Source organism: Nannobrachium achirus (assembly GCF_963921795.1).
Source record: "Nannobrachium achirus genome assembly, chromosome: 9".
Lineage (NCBI taxonomy): Eukaryota > Metazoa > Chordata > Actinopteri > Myctophiformes > Myctophidae > Nannobrachium > Nannobrachium achirus.
The window spans coordinates 9,335,926-9,355,657 of record NC_137818.1 but is presented as its reverse complement, the minus strand read 5'-3'; the positions used below and the strand labels follow the sequence as shown (position 1 = coordinate 9,355,657).

Genomic DNA, 19,732 nt, shown 5'->3' with positions numbered 1-19,732 from the left:
TTTTACTCTGTACTTAGTCTGCTCTTTTTCCCTCTACACCAAACCTCTTTACCAAAAATAGCTGATCTACATGCTCACAACGCCTCGCAGTGCGAGGCGTTGTGAGCTTGTAGATCTGCTATGTTTGGCTACAGTTCTCAGAATATGGACACTAGGGTTCAAGTTGTAAATATAAAAAGGATTGGGAGATTTGGAGGACCCCCTGTAGTAACTCTGAGGACCCCCTAGGGGTCCCGGACCCCCTGATGAAGACCCCTGGTGTACAGTGTGTAGTGGAGTTAAAAAGAAAAAAATCACAATATTCGCCTTAAGTAAAGTACCTCATATTGTACTGTACTTGGGAGTAAGTAAATTGTGCACTTCCATAGTAACTTTCCATCGCTTGAACGCGCGCACATAATTAGTACGGGGAGCGCCGACGCTCCCATGGAGAATAACGTGCTTGCTAAAAGTATTTTGCATGTGCTCAAAATTAGAATATCTGATGGTGCATTTGGCTAGGGATGTAGGACTTGGCCATCGTGTGCGCGACTGAGTCAGCAGGAGAGTAGGATTACACATGGAAGTGGGAAATGTGATCGTGGAAGATCCCCCCTCGAGTCTACAACCCTTGTGTTTTGTCTCCTAGCTTATCTTCTTAATCAACGCGGCCCTCCGACACCGGGCCGCTCGGTGCGCCAGCGAGCCTCCCATCTCCAAATCTTAAGTTCACTGGCTCTCAAAGTGGCGTCCGGGGACCCTCCCCAAAGGGGTCCTTGAAGGGCTTCCAAGGGGGTCCCCATCCAGTTGAATGAATGACCAGAACCAAATGGACCCTGGCAGGTCTGTAACTCATACGAATGGGTCCATTTGGTTGCATTTGTACGCTCTCTGAGTTAAACGATCACAGCTGAATGGGTTTTACAGGGTAGACTGAGATAAAACAAGACGAGAGATTTGGGGCCCATGAAATGAAAAATGTTGAGAATCTCTGATCAAGTAAGACTAAAAAGATCCTTTGTCCATCAGTCGACTTTAAGGCTTAATCAGGAGTTTGGCCATAGGTAGGCTTAGCGGTGGACATTGCTCTTGTCTATATTATCCTTATGTATGTAAACCTGTCTTGTTTTTGTTCCCTTGTGTCAAATATATATGTTTCGCATACATGGCTGCTGTGTCGCAAGACAACTTTCAGTGTGAACTGACAATAAAGTACTATATCATATGATATAAAGATGACTTGAACCTATTGTCAATGACAAGAGTTTTACAGTTTTAACCACTTAAACCCTACAGAATATACTTTGTTGACCAAGGTATATACAGTATATAAGGTATACATTGTGGATAGACGCGTTGTTATGACGCGCTGTGAGTTTGTAGATCGTCATGCTATGGGTCTGAAGAGGTCGGTTTTCAGATTACAGCGCAAGATTAGGAGTGAGTCTGCAGCTCCAGTTGCAATGTGTAGTTCATTCCACTCTCGATTTCAGTAACAACTAGTCCCATTCAGGTATGCGGTCACGCGCAAGCTTGGCTCAGGGAGGAGGATGCGGGTCCACACGGTCAAATACACATCATTCTAGGGGTACATGAAACAGTTTGGAAACCACCAATCTGGCAAGCCATCGTCAAGGAAAAGGTCGATCCTTTTCTTTGACTGGAGCTCAGTTTTAACTCAAGCTCAGTTTGGCTGTTCTTGAGAGACTAGGAAACCACTCACACAAAAACATAGTTTTTTCAGAAACCTGTGAGGATTTATAAGACATTCATATAGAATCAGGTCAATATATTCAAAGACTTGCTCAAAACTTTCAGGATTTTTCAAAAATAGCAGATCTACAAGCTCGTGGCGCAGCACCGAGTGCAGCCCTGCTCCATATCTCTCTCAGCCAAGCGACGCTTGGCCTGAAAACACCTCGAGGACCCCCTGATCCAAAGGAAACTCCTTACCCGTAACCTAAATACGAGGACATTTAAAATACTTTACAGAGTGATGAGCTGCGATCCTTGTCCGCCGGTCATACGAGACCTCGCTCCGCGCTCCTCCGTGCGGATCATAGCTGCTCATAAATCACCTTCACACACGCGTTTCTCTGACAGGAGATCCCTTATACTGCCCTGGAGCGCCTAGAGAGCTTAATTTATACTCCGCCGTCACGCTGCGCTTGTCACTTGCCGGAAAGAGCAGATCTACAATCTTACAAGCTTCGGTTGTGGTTGGTGTTTTGGCATGCGACTGCAGGGTTATCAATCAGGCTTAAGGGGAGCTCGGCAGACGTCTATGTTAAGCTTCTCTAAAGAGCGCCGGCTGACGGGTTTGATCCCAGCGCCGCTCTCTCTCTCCTGTTGCCAAGGAAACCAGACAACAAGACGGTCTATTAATAATCAGATAAATAAATAACACAGCCTGGCTTCCAACGTGGATCTGTGACGACATGATATCAACTCCGTCATCTATGATGTCAGTGCTGTGACGTACAGTCATAGGCCTACGGACAAGAGTTTCAGACCCAATGCCAACTCCATTGAGTTCCTTCCTCGCCATTCACACTAAGCGCCATTCACACTCAGCACTATATCTACAAGTAACACTCCCCGAGGTCGAGTAGTGACCGTAGGGGGTACCAGCTAGTTTTCATATTTTACACGGACATGAGCGTGACTCACTCGCGTCACTGATGTTTTCATACTAACTGCGCCCAGACGGTCGCAATAACAACCGGTATATCGTTCACGCTTTCTACTTTTGGCACATAAAGTACATTTTGATGCAGATACTTTTGCACTTTTACTCAAGTACATTTAGAATTCCAGACCTCTACTTGTAACTTGAGTATTCCTACATTGCAGTATTAATACTTTTACTTAAGTAAGAAATGCTCTTTTCTTCCAAGTTAAGTTCCCACCACTGCATACACTTTAGGCCCACACGTTGGCACTGACCCAATCTGGGAACCCATCGTCAAAGAAAAGGGAAAAACAGCGCCCTCCCTGTCTAGTCCCAGCACTTCATGGGTTCTTGATAGATTTAGCACTGACCTGACTGTCCAGACCCAGAAGCAGAAGCATGATGAAGAAGAGGATGGCCCAGAAGGTGGGCAGGGGCATCATGGACACGGCCTTAGGGTAGGCGATGAAGGCCAGGCCAGGACCTGAGGGGGAAAGAAGGCAAAACAGAGAGGGGAGGGAGGACAAGAGGCAGAGGATGGGAATTAGTCTAAACCTCGCTGGGCGTCAGCTTGGACGGCAAGGGGGAAATCGGAAAAAATAATTATGTGTAAAAAAGCCTCATTTATGCTTCGTCAAGACGACTGCGTCAATTCTACGCTAAGGAGAGCCTCGGCAGACTTGCCGTACAACAACAATGCAATGGTCAAGTTACTGTAAAAGTTAAACTATATGAAAGATATCAACTACAGCCTAATCGTACGTTGTCGTGCGACCGCATTGCTGGCCGAAAACAACAGCTTTTTGCGTTGTTTTTGGCGAGGGACGCAGCCATACGATAAAGTACAAACTATAGGCTTTATTGCCGCTTGGTTGTTGACTATGTGTTGATTGCTGTATGCCCAGTATGTGTGTGAGTAAGAAACTAGCAGAGAAACTGTCCCAGGGAAGAGGAAACAAGTTACTCAATGGCGTGTCATTCTCCGGGATTTTCTTTTTACATGTTTAAATACTTGCTGGACATTAATTATGAACAAAGCAGATGAGGCCGTCTTCAAACCCGTGGACTAATTCAACAGGGTATTCAAAAGAAGAGCAACAAGGGACACAAAATGTCAGCAATCACATATAAGACAAGCAAAGAAATAGCCTATCAGTATCTAATGCACAATAGCAATAGCATCTACAGTATGGCCCTCCCCTCCCCCTGTACTTTACATTATTATACATTATTATATTATGATGACATACCACACTATAACAACAATATGATGTATGCAAATTGTCCACATTTAAGTTGCAGTATGTCGGTTTATGTTTCCAAATAAGTGTCAAACAGCTCAATATTCTGATTGTAATCGTTGCTAGTAAGAATAGTGTTTGTAACATTTTTGGGTCGGGATATCAATTTCATCTAAATCAGGAGAGAGAAGTCATAGAGAGTAAATAAGTGAAATTGGAGACGAAACAAAGAATTTAGCAGACAAAATTGGAACTGGAACATTATAGCCTAAACTTGAAGACGGGTACTCCCTCCCTCCCGATTCATGGTTTTCAAATGTAGTTCTACACCAGTTGAGGAACAACACAGGTGTTCTGATTGGCGTAGAACATTAGCTCTATGCCAATCAGACAAATTGAAAACACCTGTGTTGGTCCTCAACATGACACCGAGGCCATCTTGGATCACGTGACCACACGGGGTGGCAACGCAGCCAACCGGAAGCTGTTGGGTAAGGCAAGACCCGCCCGTGGAAGCTTCTGGTTGGCTGTGTTGCCACTCCATGTGGTCATGTGATCCAAGATGGCCGTGGTGTGAATATGGTCAAATGGCAACCCACGTGAAAATGTATTAGAGCTGGAGAGATCCCATGTTACCGAACAAACACTCTACAGCAATGATTGCCGTCACAATAAAGAGCTTGAACTTTCTTTTTTTTCCTTCACAAAAAACTTTTTTCTTTTAAACCAAAACAATATCACTTAAGCTAAAAATGGTGTTTACACATTGTCTCCTGCATTTCTTTTGGGTACAGTATACATGTAATTAGCATAACAGCCATGATATATTTTTTCAGTTTTTACACCAAAATAATAATAATAAAATAATCCAGCTCAGGATGGGGAAAAGCATGGATGTTGTAATTTGAATTGGAACAGAGCGAGCATGCTGAAAGAAGACGCATCTCCTTCAAAAAAAGGTCCACAAAAAAACCATATCAAGGAATAAAGAAGCAGAAACAGAACCGATAGATAGATATATAGATAGATAGAGTCCACCACAGCTTTGTTTAAAGAACTGGGCTTTACGGCACAATGGCCGGCTGGTTCAACAAAAATAACACCCGGCTGGCCAGGGAGCACACAGCTTTGCGCACATGAGCCGACAGAATAATAAATGGCAATGCGTTGTTTATTTATAACAATTATAACACCCCCAGGAACCACAGCCTCTGTGGCTTTTCTTTATTATTGTTTCTCCACAAGATTACTGAGGCTATTGTTGCCAGTGTTAGCCTGATACTAGTATAAAGACCCAATGGTGCCAATATGCTTATGAATGCAACTCATGAAAGAAACGGTCGACTAGATCGTTTGGCTTCTCCATGTGGAGTTCTGGGGGACCTTAATGGACCCTTAAAGGTGTAGTTCAGTCATGGATTCTTTATTTTTTTTGTCGCATTCCTAAGCCAGTAGTTTACTCTAATGCAGGTCAATTGACTCTCTGCAGTGTTCATTTTGTTGACTAAGACTAAGAATAAAAGACTAAAAGACTAAGGATTTGTTGGTATTTAGACCTAAAAAAAAAGACTAAAAAAGACTATTTAAAGACTAACATTAAATGTATATTATTCAAAAATACTAAGACTAAATCTTTGCTGTCAAAATTAACTCTGCATTAAGAATAAGACTAAGACTAAAAGACTAAAATGCTAAGATTTTGATATTTAGTCCTAAGACTAAGACTAAGACTAAAAAAGACTAAAACTAAGACTAAATCAGAATTTGCTGAAAGTATTAACACTGCTTCATGCGGTGTGTATTGTATTTGATAAATAAAGTCATTGGTGAACTACTCCTTCAAAGGTCTGTAACTAGTGTATACAAATGGAACCAGGTCCATTTGTACACGATTTATACGGAAGATGTTTGAATCAAATGTGGGTCACTGGCCTGATGCATATCAAATTGGGGTGTGGGTCCTTGAAATTAAAAAAAGGGTTATAAATAGTTTGGGCCTTAAATGCCATGGAGTGACAAATGTGTGTGTAAATGCTGGTACATCATCAGGTGGCTGTGCATCTGAACACCTGCGATAATCATGATGACGATGGACCCAGTGAGACAAGTTAAAAAAACAGCTCTTGAACCCAGCGGGTTCAGACAACGCAGACACTTGAGACCAATTGGATCTTAATCTTATGTCCTCAAGCAGAGGTGGAACACCAGTGATACCCAAGACCAAAAAACAATTCTGTTTCTTTGAGGGATTCAAGGAGTGTGCAATCGCCGATACCTCTACATTTCAGCATTGTCGTTTGAGAGACGCTTTTAAAAATGTTAATCTGTTCGTTGACTAAATCTTTTTTTTTTTCTTTCTTTCTTTCTTTCAGCATCCAATAGACTCTTTTCACAGCGGCCGTTTCGACGGACCAACACAGCCGAAGGGAACAATTGCGTTGCACTGCACAGCTTCTGTTAACACTCCACTTCTGTTACCCGTCTAAAAAAACGACCGCTGTGGAAAAGGTCCCATTAATTTATTTTCTTTTTTTTTTTTGTTCCTGTACGTTGTTGCAGTAGCAGTGCCCACCATCACTGCTACCACGACCGGTTTTGTTGTTGTTGCAACCCCTCATACCTGACTCTGCCACATCGGCAATGTCCACCCCTTGCTCTTGTGCCATGAAGCCCAGGACGGAAAATATAGCGAAGCCAGACACAAAACTGGTACCGCTGTTGAGGCCTCCCAGCAGCAAACAGTCCCTATGTCACACATATGTCATGGAGGTTGTTAATGAACACACACGGAACCGAAGTTCCCATTTTTTTCTTTTTTTTTGGACACGTTGTTGGACACTTTCCGTCACTACTACAGTCAGAAACTCCCCCAGCTAAAAGCTCCCCGGCGGAAACGGCGCTCACCTGTAGCAGTTGTATTTGTACTTGTTGTAGCTCCCCAGGGACGTCATGGCGCCCAGGCAGATGGCGTAGGAGAAGAAGATCTGAGTTCCCGCGTCGATCCACACCTGGAGGAGGAGGTGGCAAACGGTTAACATGACCTGTTTAGACCTGAGGCCAATTCTAAGAAATGTCTCCTAAATCGGGAGCGTGTCGATATTTTGCGACATAGCATCTGTTCGTTAACCTGGTGAAATGCTAACCTGCTGACGTGGGTGAGTAGCTAACCTGCCGATGCTGGTGAATGTTAACCTCTATGCCTAAAACCTAACCCAAACCCTAACCCTAACCTCAGTAACCGTGACGCGGGTGAGTAGCTAACCTGCCGACGCTGGTTGTCGAAAGAATGACACATCAAAAGAGGGAGATTTCCCCTCCTCAATCCTAAATGGTCAGTGGTTCAGTGGGTCAGTGGTTCTCAAACGTTTTCATGTCAAGGACCCCTAAACCCCTATGTATTTGGGCTGCAGAGCCCCAGCCCCATCTCAAAATATGTTGTTCCAGTGACCCCGAGAAGCAAAGATTTAAGTTAATAATGTTTGCTTTAAAAGAATATATATATTCAAAGATTTATCAAAAATAGCAGATCTACAAGTTCGTAGCGCTGCACGAAGTGATGCGCTGTGTACTTGTATATCTGCTATTTTTTTAATGGCCCAAGTATCAAATTTGAACGGTTACAATGTCTATTTTTCAATGCTACACCTCAGAGGCAAATATTGTACCACTCCGCTACAATTACTCGACAGCTTTAGTTACTAGTTACTTTGCATTAGGCCTACGTAGATATACAAAACATGCATTAACCACTTGAGCCCTATACTTTGGCTATTCGAAAAGAGCTGATCTTGTAGATCTGCTATTTATAAAACAGTCAGTACTTTTCTTGTAATTTTAATACTTTTTTTTTGTTACTCTAAGTATATTTTGATGCCAATACTTTTACTCACGTTAGATTTTGAACAGAGGACTTTTACTTACATATTTATATAGAGTACTACTTCCACAGTCAACAGTAATGATTTAGTTTAATTTGTTTATTGTCTTTATTTAGTGCCATTGAGACTTTGATCTCTTTTTATGCCATTCCATTTCGCTAAAGGTTGGGCTTGTTTTGACTTGCCACTTATCAGTCTATTAACAGACTAGATTACATTACATTTTGCGCGATGACATTTGGGATTGGAGATTTGATTCACGACGCTGGAAATGTCATCATGGGCTTTCCATGTCTAGTTAATCAAATGCAAAAGCGATAAGGCTGGCAGGGAGAAAACAGCATGATTAAAAGGCTAATAACACGGCAGTGCACAGCATTAACAAGAAGGGAGAAGAAAAAATAAATAAACATTTACACCCAAAGCCGATTCTAATGTCTAATGTTTTAACTCATTTAATGCCAGATTTATGTATTTATGTTTCTCTCTCGGCCAGCATCTGTACAGTTTTTCATTACCTTTGAAAAATTATAGAATAAAATGCTTCGATCCAATCCGGCCATCGATGGAGCACAAAAGGTGCACATTGATGTCATAGAATCAGGTGAAAAATTGTCCAGTTTCGATAATCCCATGTAAAGTTAGATCATGTTACATGCAGGCTGCTCCAGACATAGCCCCTCCTGGGACCCTAGTTACCTTTTTTGTATTTTGGAAGACGGTAAACAAGGTCCCTTGATACGCACGGGTACCACTGTCTGGTCACGAACAAATATATAATGTCGCTCAGGTGATGCTTAGATTCTTCAGAGATACCAAGAACTGAAGTATAGGCTACCGCGGAAACGTGTGTGAATCGGCGCTAATCGGCGTTGCCGTTAAGTATTTTTAAACTATTTAAAACTATCACTTCCCATATCCAACGTTAGGGAGCGTTTGGTTATGTACACTGGGAGGCGGGAGCGCACTCATGTGTTGGATATTGGTACCAATGCGCTCAGTAAATGGTGCATTTGTATAGCGCCTTTATCCAAGGCGCTTTACATAGATTGTGCATTACATTCACCCATTCACACACACATTCATACATCTGTGGCGGAGGAAATCATTCAAGGCCTGCTCACCGGGAGCAACTAGGGGTTCGAGTCTTGCTCAAGGACTCTTCCACACTAACTCTGGGGGAGCCCGGGATCGAACTGGGAAGCCTTCGGGTAGCCTCTGTGTTTTAATGACGGTTTCTCTACCCCTGAGCCAATGCTGTCGAGTGCGCTCCCATCTCCCAGTGAACATATCCTAATGGGTTCTGGCCAAAGCCTACATACAGTATACACAGAACATAAATTATATTATATAACATGTTCAGCTTCTATTCATTATGACGCTTGGTTACCCTTGAGGTCTTAAGCAGTGTGTAATAATCTGACAGGAAAACCACTTGATGTTGTGGAATTATTGAACCACTGGCACTCCGTGAAGCCTAATTAAAGCTTGTTAAAGCAATCAATATTTCAACGGAATGCATTAAGGACTATCTGACAGGAAGGGAGATCTACGAGGGAGGGAGGGGGAGAAAGAGAGAGAGAGACATGTCTATGTAAGGGCAGCAGTGGCTCAGGGGTAGAGAAACCGTCATTAGAACACGGAGGGTTCCCGAAAGGTTCCCGGTTCTATCCCGGGCTCCCCCAGAGTTAGTGTTGAAGAGTCCTTGAGCAAGACTCTGAACCCCTAATTGCTCCCGGTGAGCAGGTTGGTGCCTTGCATGGTTTCCTCTGCCATCGGTATGTGAATGGGTGAATGTAATGCACAATCTCTGTAAAGCGCCTTGGATAAAGGCGCTATATAAATGCACCATTTACCATTTTACCTTTTAAATACATCTAAATGACAAATTAAACATTGGCCAAACATTAGAGGCAGGAGTTGTGAGCATGTAGATCTGCTATTTTCACAAATTCATAGAACCGTGTTATACAAAATGTAATGCCTCAACTCTTAGTGCTCGTCAGGGTGGGAAGCTCGTCCCGGTTGAAATATGATTATTTTGGGGGTCAGGCCTGAAAAGGTTTGAGAACCACTGGTGTGTAGAGGGTGTGTTGATGGGTCAAGCGGTACGTACGTACGTAGTAGGGCATTAACGAAAAAGTCGACAAGTTGACTTTATTAGACAAGTCGACTCCCACCAAAGAAAGTCGAAGTAAAAGAAATAAAAAATCCTTTGTATTTTTTTCTATCATTATTTTTGCTCCATGTACAGCATTCAAACAGTAGGATTGCTTATTGTCAAGAATGGAATGATCCAATATTACAGTGCTACATTACATTTGGTATGACATGGTTCTATTGTGAAAATAGCTGTTCTACATGCTCACAACGCCTCGCGATGCGAGGCGTTGTGAGCATGTAGATCAGCTATTTTCACAATTTCTGCCTCTATATATTGGACAATTTGGACAATATTTAATTTGTCATTTTAGAGGTATTAAAAAGTCCTTAAATTGGCACTTTAGAAATGTGAAGATACCCTCTATAAACTTAAACTTTACGTTGGTTTGTTTACTGTTGATTGAAAAAACAATGATGCACAGTAAGTTAATCATCTGGGGACCCCCCCCAACATAATTGGGGGGTCGTGGGTGATGTGATGAGGTCATCAAACGATAAAGTCGACTTCAACTCAACTTTTTACTGAGTCGAGTCGACTTGCAAAACTCACTATTCATGAATACCCTAGTAGGTAGGTAGGTACGTAGGTAGACAGACTGTACCTCTGGATCCTCCAGGCGGGTCAGGTTAGGGTACAGGTAGAACTTGATGCCTTCAGCGGCGCCGGGCAGGGTGACCCCTCGCACCAGTAACACAATCAGCATGACAAACGGGAAGGTTGCCGTGATGTAAACCACCTGGACAGAGAGAGACGCACAACGCAGGTCAGCACACCAGAACCCATGCAGTAGCCGTGAGTTAGCAGTTAACCCGTTCATAGGACTGAGGCCCGGTTCTAAAAAACTCGCTCTAAATCCTGAAGTTTTCTGAAAAATTTCAAATATTTATACAAAATTACACAACACATTGCTTGTTTCTTTTCACTAGTTTTGTGCGACAGTCTTGTGTATGAATCAGGGCTTTACTTTATGAAAAAACAAACTTGTGGTTACCTGTATTTTACACCGGCTGAGAGGGTTGGAGACACTCGGCTCCCTACGCCTCTCAGCCGGTGTAAAATCGCACAAAACTCCCCTCTTGTGGCTTATTGCTTCAGTAATACATTGAATGCATAGAAACAGTAATCTAGGATCATAAGTAAACCAAGAGGCAAGAACCTATCATCAGTACTATCATCAAAAAGTCAATCAATCTGTACATTGAAACAATACACACTACATACAGGTCAGGACAAAATGAACCTGGTATCTGTCTACATACATAACACGCTATCTAAATCACATCTTAGCCTTTGTATAAGTCTGCAAGGTCGTCACGGCTAAGGTCAAGTGCTATCGGGCTTAAGGTGGAGTCTGAAGAGATGAGTCTTCAGATTACGGCGGGAGATTGGGAGTGAGTCTGCAGTTCTGACTGCAACGGACGGATAGCGTAAAGAATACTGTAGCAGATCTACCAGCTAACAAAGAGGTGGGATGTGACACGTTGCAGGTTTGTAGATCAGCCTCCTTTTTGTCTCCACCAGCCGAAGGCATGGGGGTGAGTATGTTTTCCCCTTCGTCCGTCCGTCCGTGCGTCCGTCCGTCCGTGCGTCCGTCCGTGCGTCCTCGCAGTTTGTGTGCACCAAATCTCAGTCGCCGTTGGCCCGGGCGCTGCCAAAGTGAGCACACACATTCCCTGGATGCCAATCTAGAACCTCTGCCCTAAATTTTTCAAATAGGCCTTTTCTAGCGCCACCTAGTGGCCAATGTTTGCAAAACACATTTCTGTGCACTACTCTTACAGATTTTGTCCAAAAATCCTACAAATCGGTAGGCAGTATCTCGACAGTCATGTGATCATGGGATCTGTCCAATTTTGCATATTCCATCCTGATTGGCTAAGATTGGCTTCCAGAATTTGTAGGATTGAGCAGTTTTGAACAAAATGCCTCAAATCCCAAACGCAAAGTGCAATTATCATGAAATTGCGCACACACGTTCCCACTAGGTTGAGGAAGAAATGCCACTTCAAATTTTGGAAATCAGCCTCATGGTGGCGCTATAACAGGCCGATTTGTGGTTTTACCTATAACTCCACCGATCAGTTTCAAACTTTGTAAGCACACTCCCTAGAGGCTAAGGATAAACCTTTGCCCTGCATTTCTCACATCAGCCTTTTATAGCGCCACCTTTGGGCCGACTTATGTAAAACACATTTTTGAATATTACTCCTTGAGATTTTATCCAAAAATCACGCAAATCGGTACACAGTATTTCTATAGTCATGTGATCAAGTCCGATCCGTCTGATATTTCATATTCCATCCTGATTGGCTAATATTGGCTTCCAAAGTTTGCAGGATTGCTCCGTTTTTGAACAAAATGCCTCAAATCATCAACGCAGCTTGCGATTACCGTGACATTTGCCACACATATTCCCACTAGGTCAAGGAACAAATGCTACCTTTTTCACATTGGCCTGTTATAGCGCCACCAGCAGGTAGACTTTAGCAAAACACATTTTTGGAACACAATGCTTCAAATCATGCATGCAGCGTCCGATTGCCATGAAAGATCTAAGGTGAAGAACATATGCCACCCTTTTTACATTGGCCTATTATACAGTAGCACCACCAGGATGCACAGCCGGCCTGGTGGAGACCTGTGCTCGGAAGAGCACTGCTTCTAGTTTCTAAATCTTTTCACTTTGGGGACCAAGTTCAAATCCCTGGTAGGGCATACAACTTAATTGTAGCTTTAACAACAACTTTTTCTTAAAAAAAAGAAGGAAAGAAAAAAGAAAAGTACTTCTTCCACCACTGTTGCTCTGACTAACACAGACGGAGACAGAAGAAGAGGGCAGAAGAGTTGTGTTTGTGCGCTCCGCTCAACGCAGTCGACAGCAAGTCTGGCCAAAAGTTATGCTGGTACACTGGTACACTGTGCACACCAGCCAGTGGGCTTTAAATCAAACTAATTAAGATTTTTTTCCCCTTCTCTCTCAAGAAACATCAGCATTTCATCAAGTGTCTTGTCGGTGCCTATTATTAAATAGGAGGCCAAGCAACAGCAACCCAGGCAACAGAACAACAAGAGGCTGAGGCAGAGTCCATACGAAAACTTATTTGGGTGATTCCACACTAGTTCTTTATCGTTTAGACCAGGGGTCTTCAACGTTTTCAGGCCAAGGACCCCTTAGTTGAAAGAGAGATGAAGCAGGGACCCCCATAACCCGTTCATAGATTCTGTATAGTTTCATCGTTTGACAGCAAAATCTTCAGTATAGTTTGGATTCATGTCAATTTGTGTTTTCAGATATTTAACCACTTGAACCGTCAATACTTAATAAACTTGACCTTTCACTCTGTACTTTTTCCCCTCTACATCAAACCTCTTTGCCGAAAATAGCCGGGGTTGTGAGCTTGTAGATCTGCTATTTTTGGCTAAAGTTCTCAGAATATGGATGTTAGGGTTCAAGTGGTTAATATAAAAAAGGAGAATAAAAGGTTTCTATCACGCAAAGATTTGGAGGACCCCCTGTAGTAACTCTGAGGACCCCCTAGGAGTCCCGGACCCCCTGTTGAAGACCCCTGGTTTAAACCTTTCTGCCACACAGAGCCGGCGTCTTGGGTGCCTGAAGATGCACATCTTTGAAACCCAGCTCCCAGAGTGAAACGATCTGAAGACGGTGCCATCGCGTCTCCGTGTGTACGGCCGAATATGTATCATTCCTGTAAACTATGACGTTGCAGCACAACCTCTCCCTATAGTAAGGGGAACATAAGAAAATCTGCGAAGTAAATCGTTACCAAGAAATTTCTTCACCAATGTGTTTCTAAAGGTGTGTAATAATATGTACTAAAAGGTTGAAATTCAACTCCCGGGGGAAACCTCATAAAAAAACTGATTTGTGTTTGTGTCCCATTAATTTACTATAAAGGAAAAAAATGCTTTAAGTAGCATGTGAGGGGTCAAACTAGGGTTTTTTCATGATGCTGAATCCATTGCAAGCATTTATTTTGCACGAAAAACATTCTGTGGGCTACAAATGGCCCCTACAAAACGGTGAAAAGTGATGATTCATCACTAAACCATTGTTTTGTGGATCCGTTTTTAGCCCAAGGAATGTTTTTCGTGCAAAACAAATGCTTGCAATGGATTCAGCATCATGAAAAACCCCTAGTTTGACCCCTCACATGCTACTTAAAGCAGATTTATTTTTTGTATTGTTTTTCCTGTATAGTAAATTAATGGGACACACACACAAATCAGTTTTTTATGAGGTTTCCCCCGGGAGTTGAATATCAACCTTTTAGTACATATTATTACACACCTTTAGAAACACATTGGTGAAGAAATTTCTTGGTAACGATTTACTTCGCAGATTGGTCAAATATATCTTATAAAATCCCCTCCCAACAACAACATCACACATGTTGTGTTTGTGCTACTGAGTGCAATACGGCTTTTACAACAAACTGTACTCCTCCTTCCCACAGCAACCTCCGTCAGCAACAAGTGGACATGAAATGCTCGCTTCTTCTCTCTTTTTGGTGCTATTTGGCAGGTTTACGTCATCGCCACTCAGAGGCCTGGCAGATATATGCATTTCTGGTCCACGTTACACTGATAAGAACATAGATGCGCACGCAGGTCGGTACCAAATGAGCCAATGAAACCAGCGCTCCCCAAAATAACAGGTTTGGGGATTGTTGGGAATTGATTACATGATACAGTCACCTGTGCATTTAGTCTCAATGTTTGTAATATACAGTATACTACAGTGGTTTTGTTGCGTTCTGGAGACAGACTTGCCGTTCTCAGTGGTTTCATGTAGACACTTTAGGCTCACCTTCCCGGTAGTTTTGACTCCCTTCCAGATGCAGAAGAAGCAGATGATCCACACGGCCAGCAGACACAGGGCCAGGTCCCACTTCAGAGGCCCGATGTCTTCAATCCCACTGGAGATGCTCAGGACGTTACGTCTGCCAAGAGGAGAGGACAGGATTTAAACACTTTGACTAAACATAAAAGTCTTTATCGTGCATTGGTCCTTCAAACGTGTATTAAAAGGTTTAACTGAGGAATCCACTCCAGTGAGCCATGGCAGGTGTTTTTCTGAGGCCTTTTGAGTCCTTTGGTGTGCCCTTTAACCCTCTAAGGCCCAAATTAATTTCTACTTGCCCAAAAAAATTGAAAAAAAAATCAGATGGTGTTGTAGGAGTCCTAATCAGAGGAAAATGTAATGTTTAAAAAAAAAAAGTTTTTGTAAGGTTTTATAGCCATAAATCATAAATCATGCTCTAATTTACATATGGGGATATTTTTCACAATAATAACATATGTACATGTTCTAGACATTCTAATGATCACCAAAAAAAATAGTACAGGCATTTTACTCATGTTTTTGTGAGGAATAGCTTCCATGAAAAAGTGAGATGTTGTTCGTCAAAACTCTGGAATGTCAGCGGGTGTGGCGGGTGTGAATGTCCACCTCTGTGGGGGGTATTTATATGCAAATATTGTGGCCAATGGCATTGTAATACTAAACAATAGAATCCGATGGTGATGTTTAGGTGGTAGGGGGAGCTAAAATAAAATTATTTAAACCTTTTTTTTTGGATAAAATACAAACGTTGTAATATTACAACAGTGGGCTCTAGAGGGATGCTTTAAAGGGCACACCAATCATCGTTGACTTTAGGAAGTCTAAAGTTAATCACAGTCCCTTATCCATCAACGGTCCATCTGTAGATATAGTGGACAGTTTCAAATTCCTGGGTGTGCACATCACAAACACACTCACATGGTCTCTAAACACCAAAGGTATCCCTAAGAAAGCACAGCAGCGTCTGTACTTTCTGAGGCGCCTCAAGAGATTTGGCTTGAGCACCAAGGCTCTTGTGAATTTCTATCGTTGCACCATAGAAAGTGTTCTGACACGTTGCATCACAGTGTGGTTTGGTAACTTGACTGCCCAGGACTGCAGCTAAAATCATCGGCACAGAATTGCCACAGCTCCATACAATCTATACCACACGCTGCAAGAAAAAGACTCATTAAAGATAGCAGCCATCCCGCCCATTCCCTGTTCTCACTCCTCCCATCCAAAAAACATTACCAGAGCATCAAATCGCACACCACTCGTTTCAGTAATAGTTTTTTTGCCCAGGCAGTCAGGTTGCTCAACGAATAGTCTCGCGTGGCCAGACTGTTGCCTCCGCGATTTGGTCAAATGCTCCCGGCATACAGTCTGGCAGACGGAAATAGAAACGGTGAGTGCAAGATAAAGCGGATGTGACGCAACCGCTCCCTTAGTGCAGTAGCAATAACATGTCCTACTGGAAGCGTTATGTCTCCTTTCAACATTTCTGGGGGCTTTATTTTGTCTTTCTCTGGTGTTATTGGTGTCACCTTCATGATGTTTTCAAACGTTTCATAAACTATACACTCATAACAATAATAGGCAGCTCGAATGACTTTGTCTGAGCTATTGTGTTTCTGTTATGTTTCCAATGGGACTACAGTTCAGTGCAGCAGTGGCTACTTCCGATACTCGCCGTTCGGGAGCTGCTGTTCCAGACTCTATATAGCATTCTGAGATTGTGGAATAGTTGTCTGGCTACGCGAGACTACTCAACGAAGGGCTGAAAGTGAAACTTAGGTAAACATGGGCACTGTACGCATTTTTAAACTGTAAACTGTTACACTGTATGGTATTGTTGTTGTTGGGACTTGTCTTGTGTGGCCTGCATGGTATGTGGGTCCACACTCTTGTCGGTCACTGTGACCATGTCTTTGTGTAATAAGGCAGAGAGTGCTCCTGGCACAAGCATTTCATTGAATCTGTACTTGTATGGATATGTGTGACAATAAACCTGAACCTGACCCTGAACCTTTGGTGTGCCCTTTGAAATTTAACAGTGAAGTCACAATTTAAGGACCTTTAAACCCTTTTTAATACCACAAGAAAGAAAAGAAAAAAACTGCATAAAAAGTAATCAACAAACTATATCAAACTGGTCAAACATTGGCCAAATTGTAAAATAATATAAGAATGAGGCAAACATTTTGAAAATGCTAAATGCCACTTTCAACGCCACTTTCACTTTCAATTATCAACGTCACTTTCACTTTCAATCAACTGCAAATGACTAATCAAGGACGTAATTAATTTGCAAGTGTGATCTGGGAATGCCCATTAATGGGCATGTCAGAACATACCCATATATATGGGCATTCCCAGATATGCCCTTAATATTGATGACACTGAGACAGGGATCTCCATATAAAGGTGGACTAACTGCTGACGAACTGACTTTTGGCCTAGAAATGTTGTTTATATGGAACCAAACAGAACCCGGAGGCAGAGAAACGTTGACTGTTGAAACACACTGAGGTGCGGCAAGGTACAAGGGCATTACTGCTGCTGCTGCTGCCTGTAATTACTGTGTGTGTGTGTGTGTGTGTGTGTGTGTGTGTGTGTGTGTGTGTGTGTGTGTGTGTGTGTGTGTGCGTGTGCGTGTGCGTGTGCGTGTGCGCGTGCGTGTGCGTGTGTGTATACTATGTCCACAATACTAGAGGGAGCGACAGCAACGGTCTGGTGTCACCCATCTACAGTATAGAATATAACACACATGGGAAAACGCTCTCTGCCACCACAGTGTTGAATGTTCACAAAGACGTGGATCAATGGCTCCTTTTAACAACTGACAGGTACTAACCCAATAAAACCTGGAATTATTTTATACTTATAGAAAAACAGCAGATATACAAGCTCATGGCGCTGCACTCGTATCTCACGACCGTCATGTTTCAGGGCTAGTTAGGTGCATGCAGGCCAGGGGCGTCACAAGGGAGGGGAAAGTGGGACTGAGTTACTGGGGCCCAAGGTAGTGGAGGGGCCTTAATTATTTTATACTTAAGCTGGTGAAAAATAGCAGATATGCAAGCTCACAGTGCGGCACCGAGTGACGCGCTGCAAGCTTGTAGATCTATTTTTGAAAAGTCGTGAAAATGTGTGCAAATCTTTGAATATATATATATTTTTTACGTGATCGTTTGTAACTAAAATTTTGCTTCTGGGGGGTCCCTGGAACAAAATATTTTGAGATGGGGTTACGTGGCCAAATTCATTTCAGGGGTCCTTCACGTGAAAAAGTTTGAGCACCACTGACATAGAAACATAGGTTTTTCAAAAAACCTTCAAAGACTTTTTCAAGATTTAAAAAAAATTGCAGATCTACAAGCTTGCAGCGCAGCACTCGGTGCCGTGCTGTGAGCCTATAGATCTGCTATTTTTCAATAGTTAAAGCACAAAATGTTGCTGCTTTAGCAAGGCTTTGAGTTGCGTGTCGCGGCTGCTGCTGCTGCCGCTGCAGTTTGGTTTGCTATCTGAATGATCTGATCTCTCTCATCATCACTCGCTGCCTGCCGCTGACAGTCACTAACTCGCTGACTGTGGTCTTCAGTGCTCTCTCTCTCTCTGTGACTAGTCAGCCCTGCATCTACGTAGTCCATGGGCCATACGAGATGTCGCTATCGGAAAGGTGCCAAAGGTTACTCAGCATTTTTCTTATATATATCTGTAGATTATATTTTGGTATGATAACCCTTCCTGAGACACAGCTAAATTGGTGTTATCAGCCGCTAAAGTTGGTGTCCCATTAACTGTTCTATACAGGAAAGAAATGGAAAATATTTATCTGCTTTAAGTAGCATATGAGGGGTCAAACTAGGGGTTTTGCATGATTCTGAATCCATTGGAAGCATGCGTTTTGCACAAAAAACATTCCTTGGGCTAAAAGGAATGTTTTTCGTGCAAAACACATGCTTGCAATGGATTCAGAGAAGGATAGAGTCCGCAACACTGGTAATACTCAGCTCTATTTTATTGCTTGAAGCAATAAAACAGAGCTGAGTATTACCAGTGTTGCGGACTCTATCCTTCTCTTGTATTGCCGTTTGTCCAGCACCTGGGCTAGAGTGGATTTGTGCATGCACTATCACCCCTGCAATGGATTCAGAATCATGAAAAACCTCTAGTTTGACCCCTCATATGCTACTTAAAGCAGATTATTTTTTTGCATTTTCTTTTTTCACTCCCTTTTCATTCACTCGCTGCCTGTCGCTGACAGTCACTAACTGGCTGACAGCAGTCTTCAGTGCTGTCTCTCTGTGACTAGTTAGCCCTGCATCCAGGGATGTGGGCTGGGCTGTGATTTTGTTTCTTGACATGTTTCTCAAAAGACAACTCTGTAACAGGGGGTGGGTAAAGTAATAAGAGTATAATTCCCTTAAAATTAAAGCTCCAAACAGCCCAGAACAAACGGATCAGGGTCGTGCTTGGTCTTCCTTCTCTGACCCACCTCACCGCTTATCACTACATAAGCGTGGGGTGGCTTACAGTAGCTGACAGAGTACTGCATCTTGCAATGGGCCTGGTGATACACTACGCCTTTAAGATACCCGTGTACCTGACAAACTACTTCCAAAATGTCAAGGATGTCCACGATCACAACACCAGAGGTAGCTCCACTAATCATGTTCCTTCCCGATTTAACACTATAAAAGGCTCTAATTCGTTCTCCTGCTATACCACCAACATGTGGAACGCCCTCCCACAGGCCTTAAAGGAGTGCAAATCCCTAGCCTCCGTCAAAATCGGTCTGAAAAGTCACCTTCAGACGGCTGCTACTAGTTGCGTAAGTACAGACGGCTGCTACTAGATGCGTAAGTACTCCTTTCTATCCGTCTGTCTTTCAATGTTATATGAGATACATGAAGTGGTTCCTGTGTAAATAAGCCGTTAAGCTTACTAGGA

At 42.8% G+C, this 19,732-nt stretch overlaps 1 protein-coding gene across 2 annotated transcripts in view; it reads right to left on the bottom strand.

Annotated features, from left to right (window-relative positions):
* LOC308291996 (sodium- and chloride-dependent taurine transporter-like) overlaps positions 1-19,732 on the bottom strand; it is a 70,811-nt gene that overhangs the window by 14,618 nt on the left and 36,461 nt on the right. For both annotated transcript variants that reach the window (XM_080734187.1, XM_080734186.1), the window contains exons 5-9: positions 14,762-14,894; positions 10,535-10,669; positions 6,796-6,899; positions 6,512-6,636; positions 3,022-3,134 (exon numbers count right to left, since the gene is read on the bottom strand). In XM_080734187.1, coding sequence (XP_080590313.1) covers positions 3,022-3,134; positions 6,512-6,636; positions 6,796-6,899; positions 10,535-10,669; positions 14,762-14,894 — 610 coding nt within the window. The remainder of the gene's footprint in view (positions 1-3,021; positions 3,135-6,511; positions 6,637-6,795; positions 6,900-10,534; positions 10,670-14,761; positions 14,895-19,732) is intronic.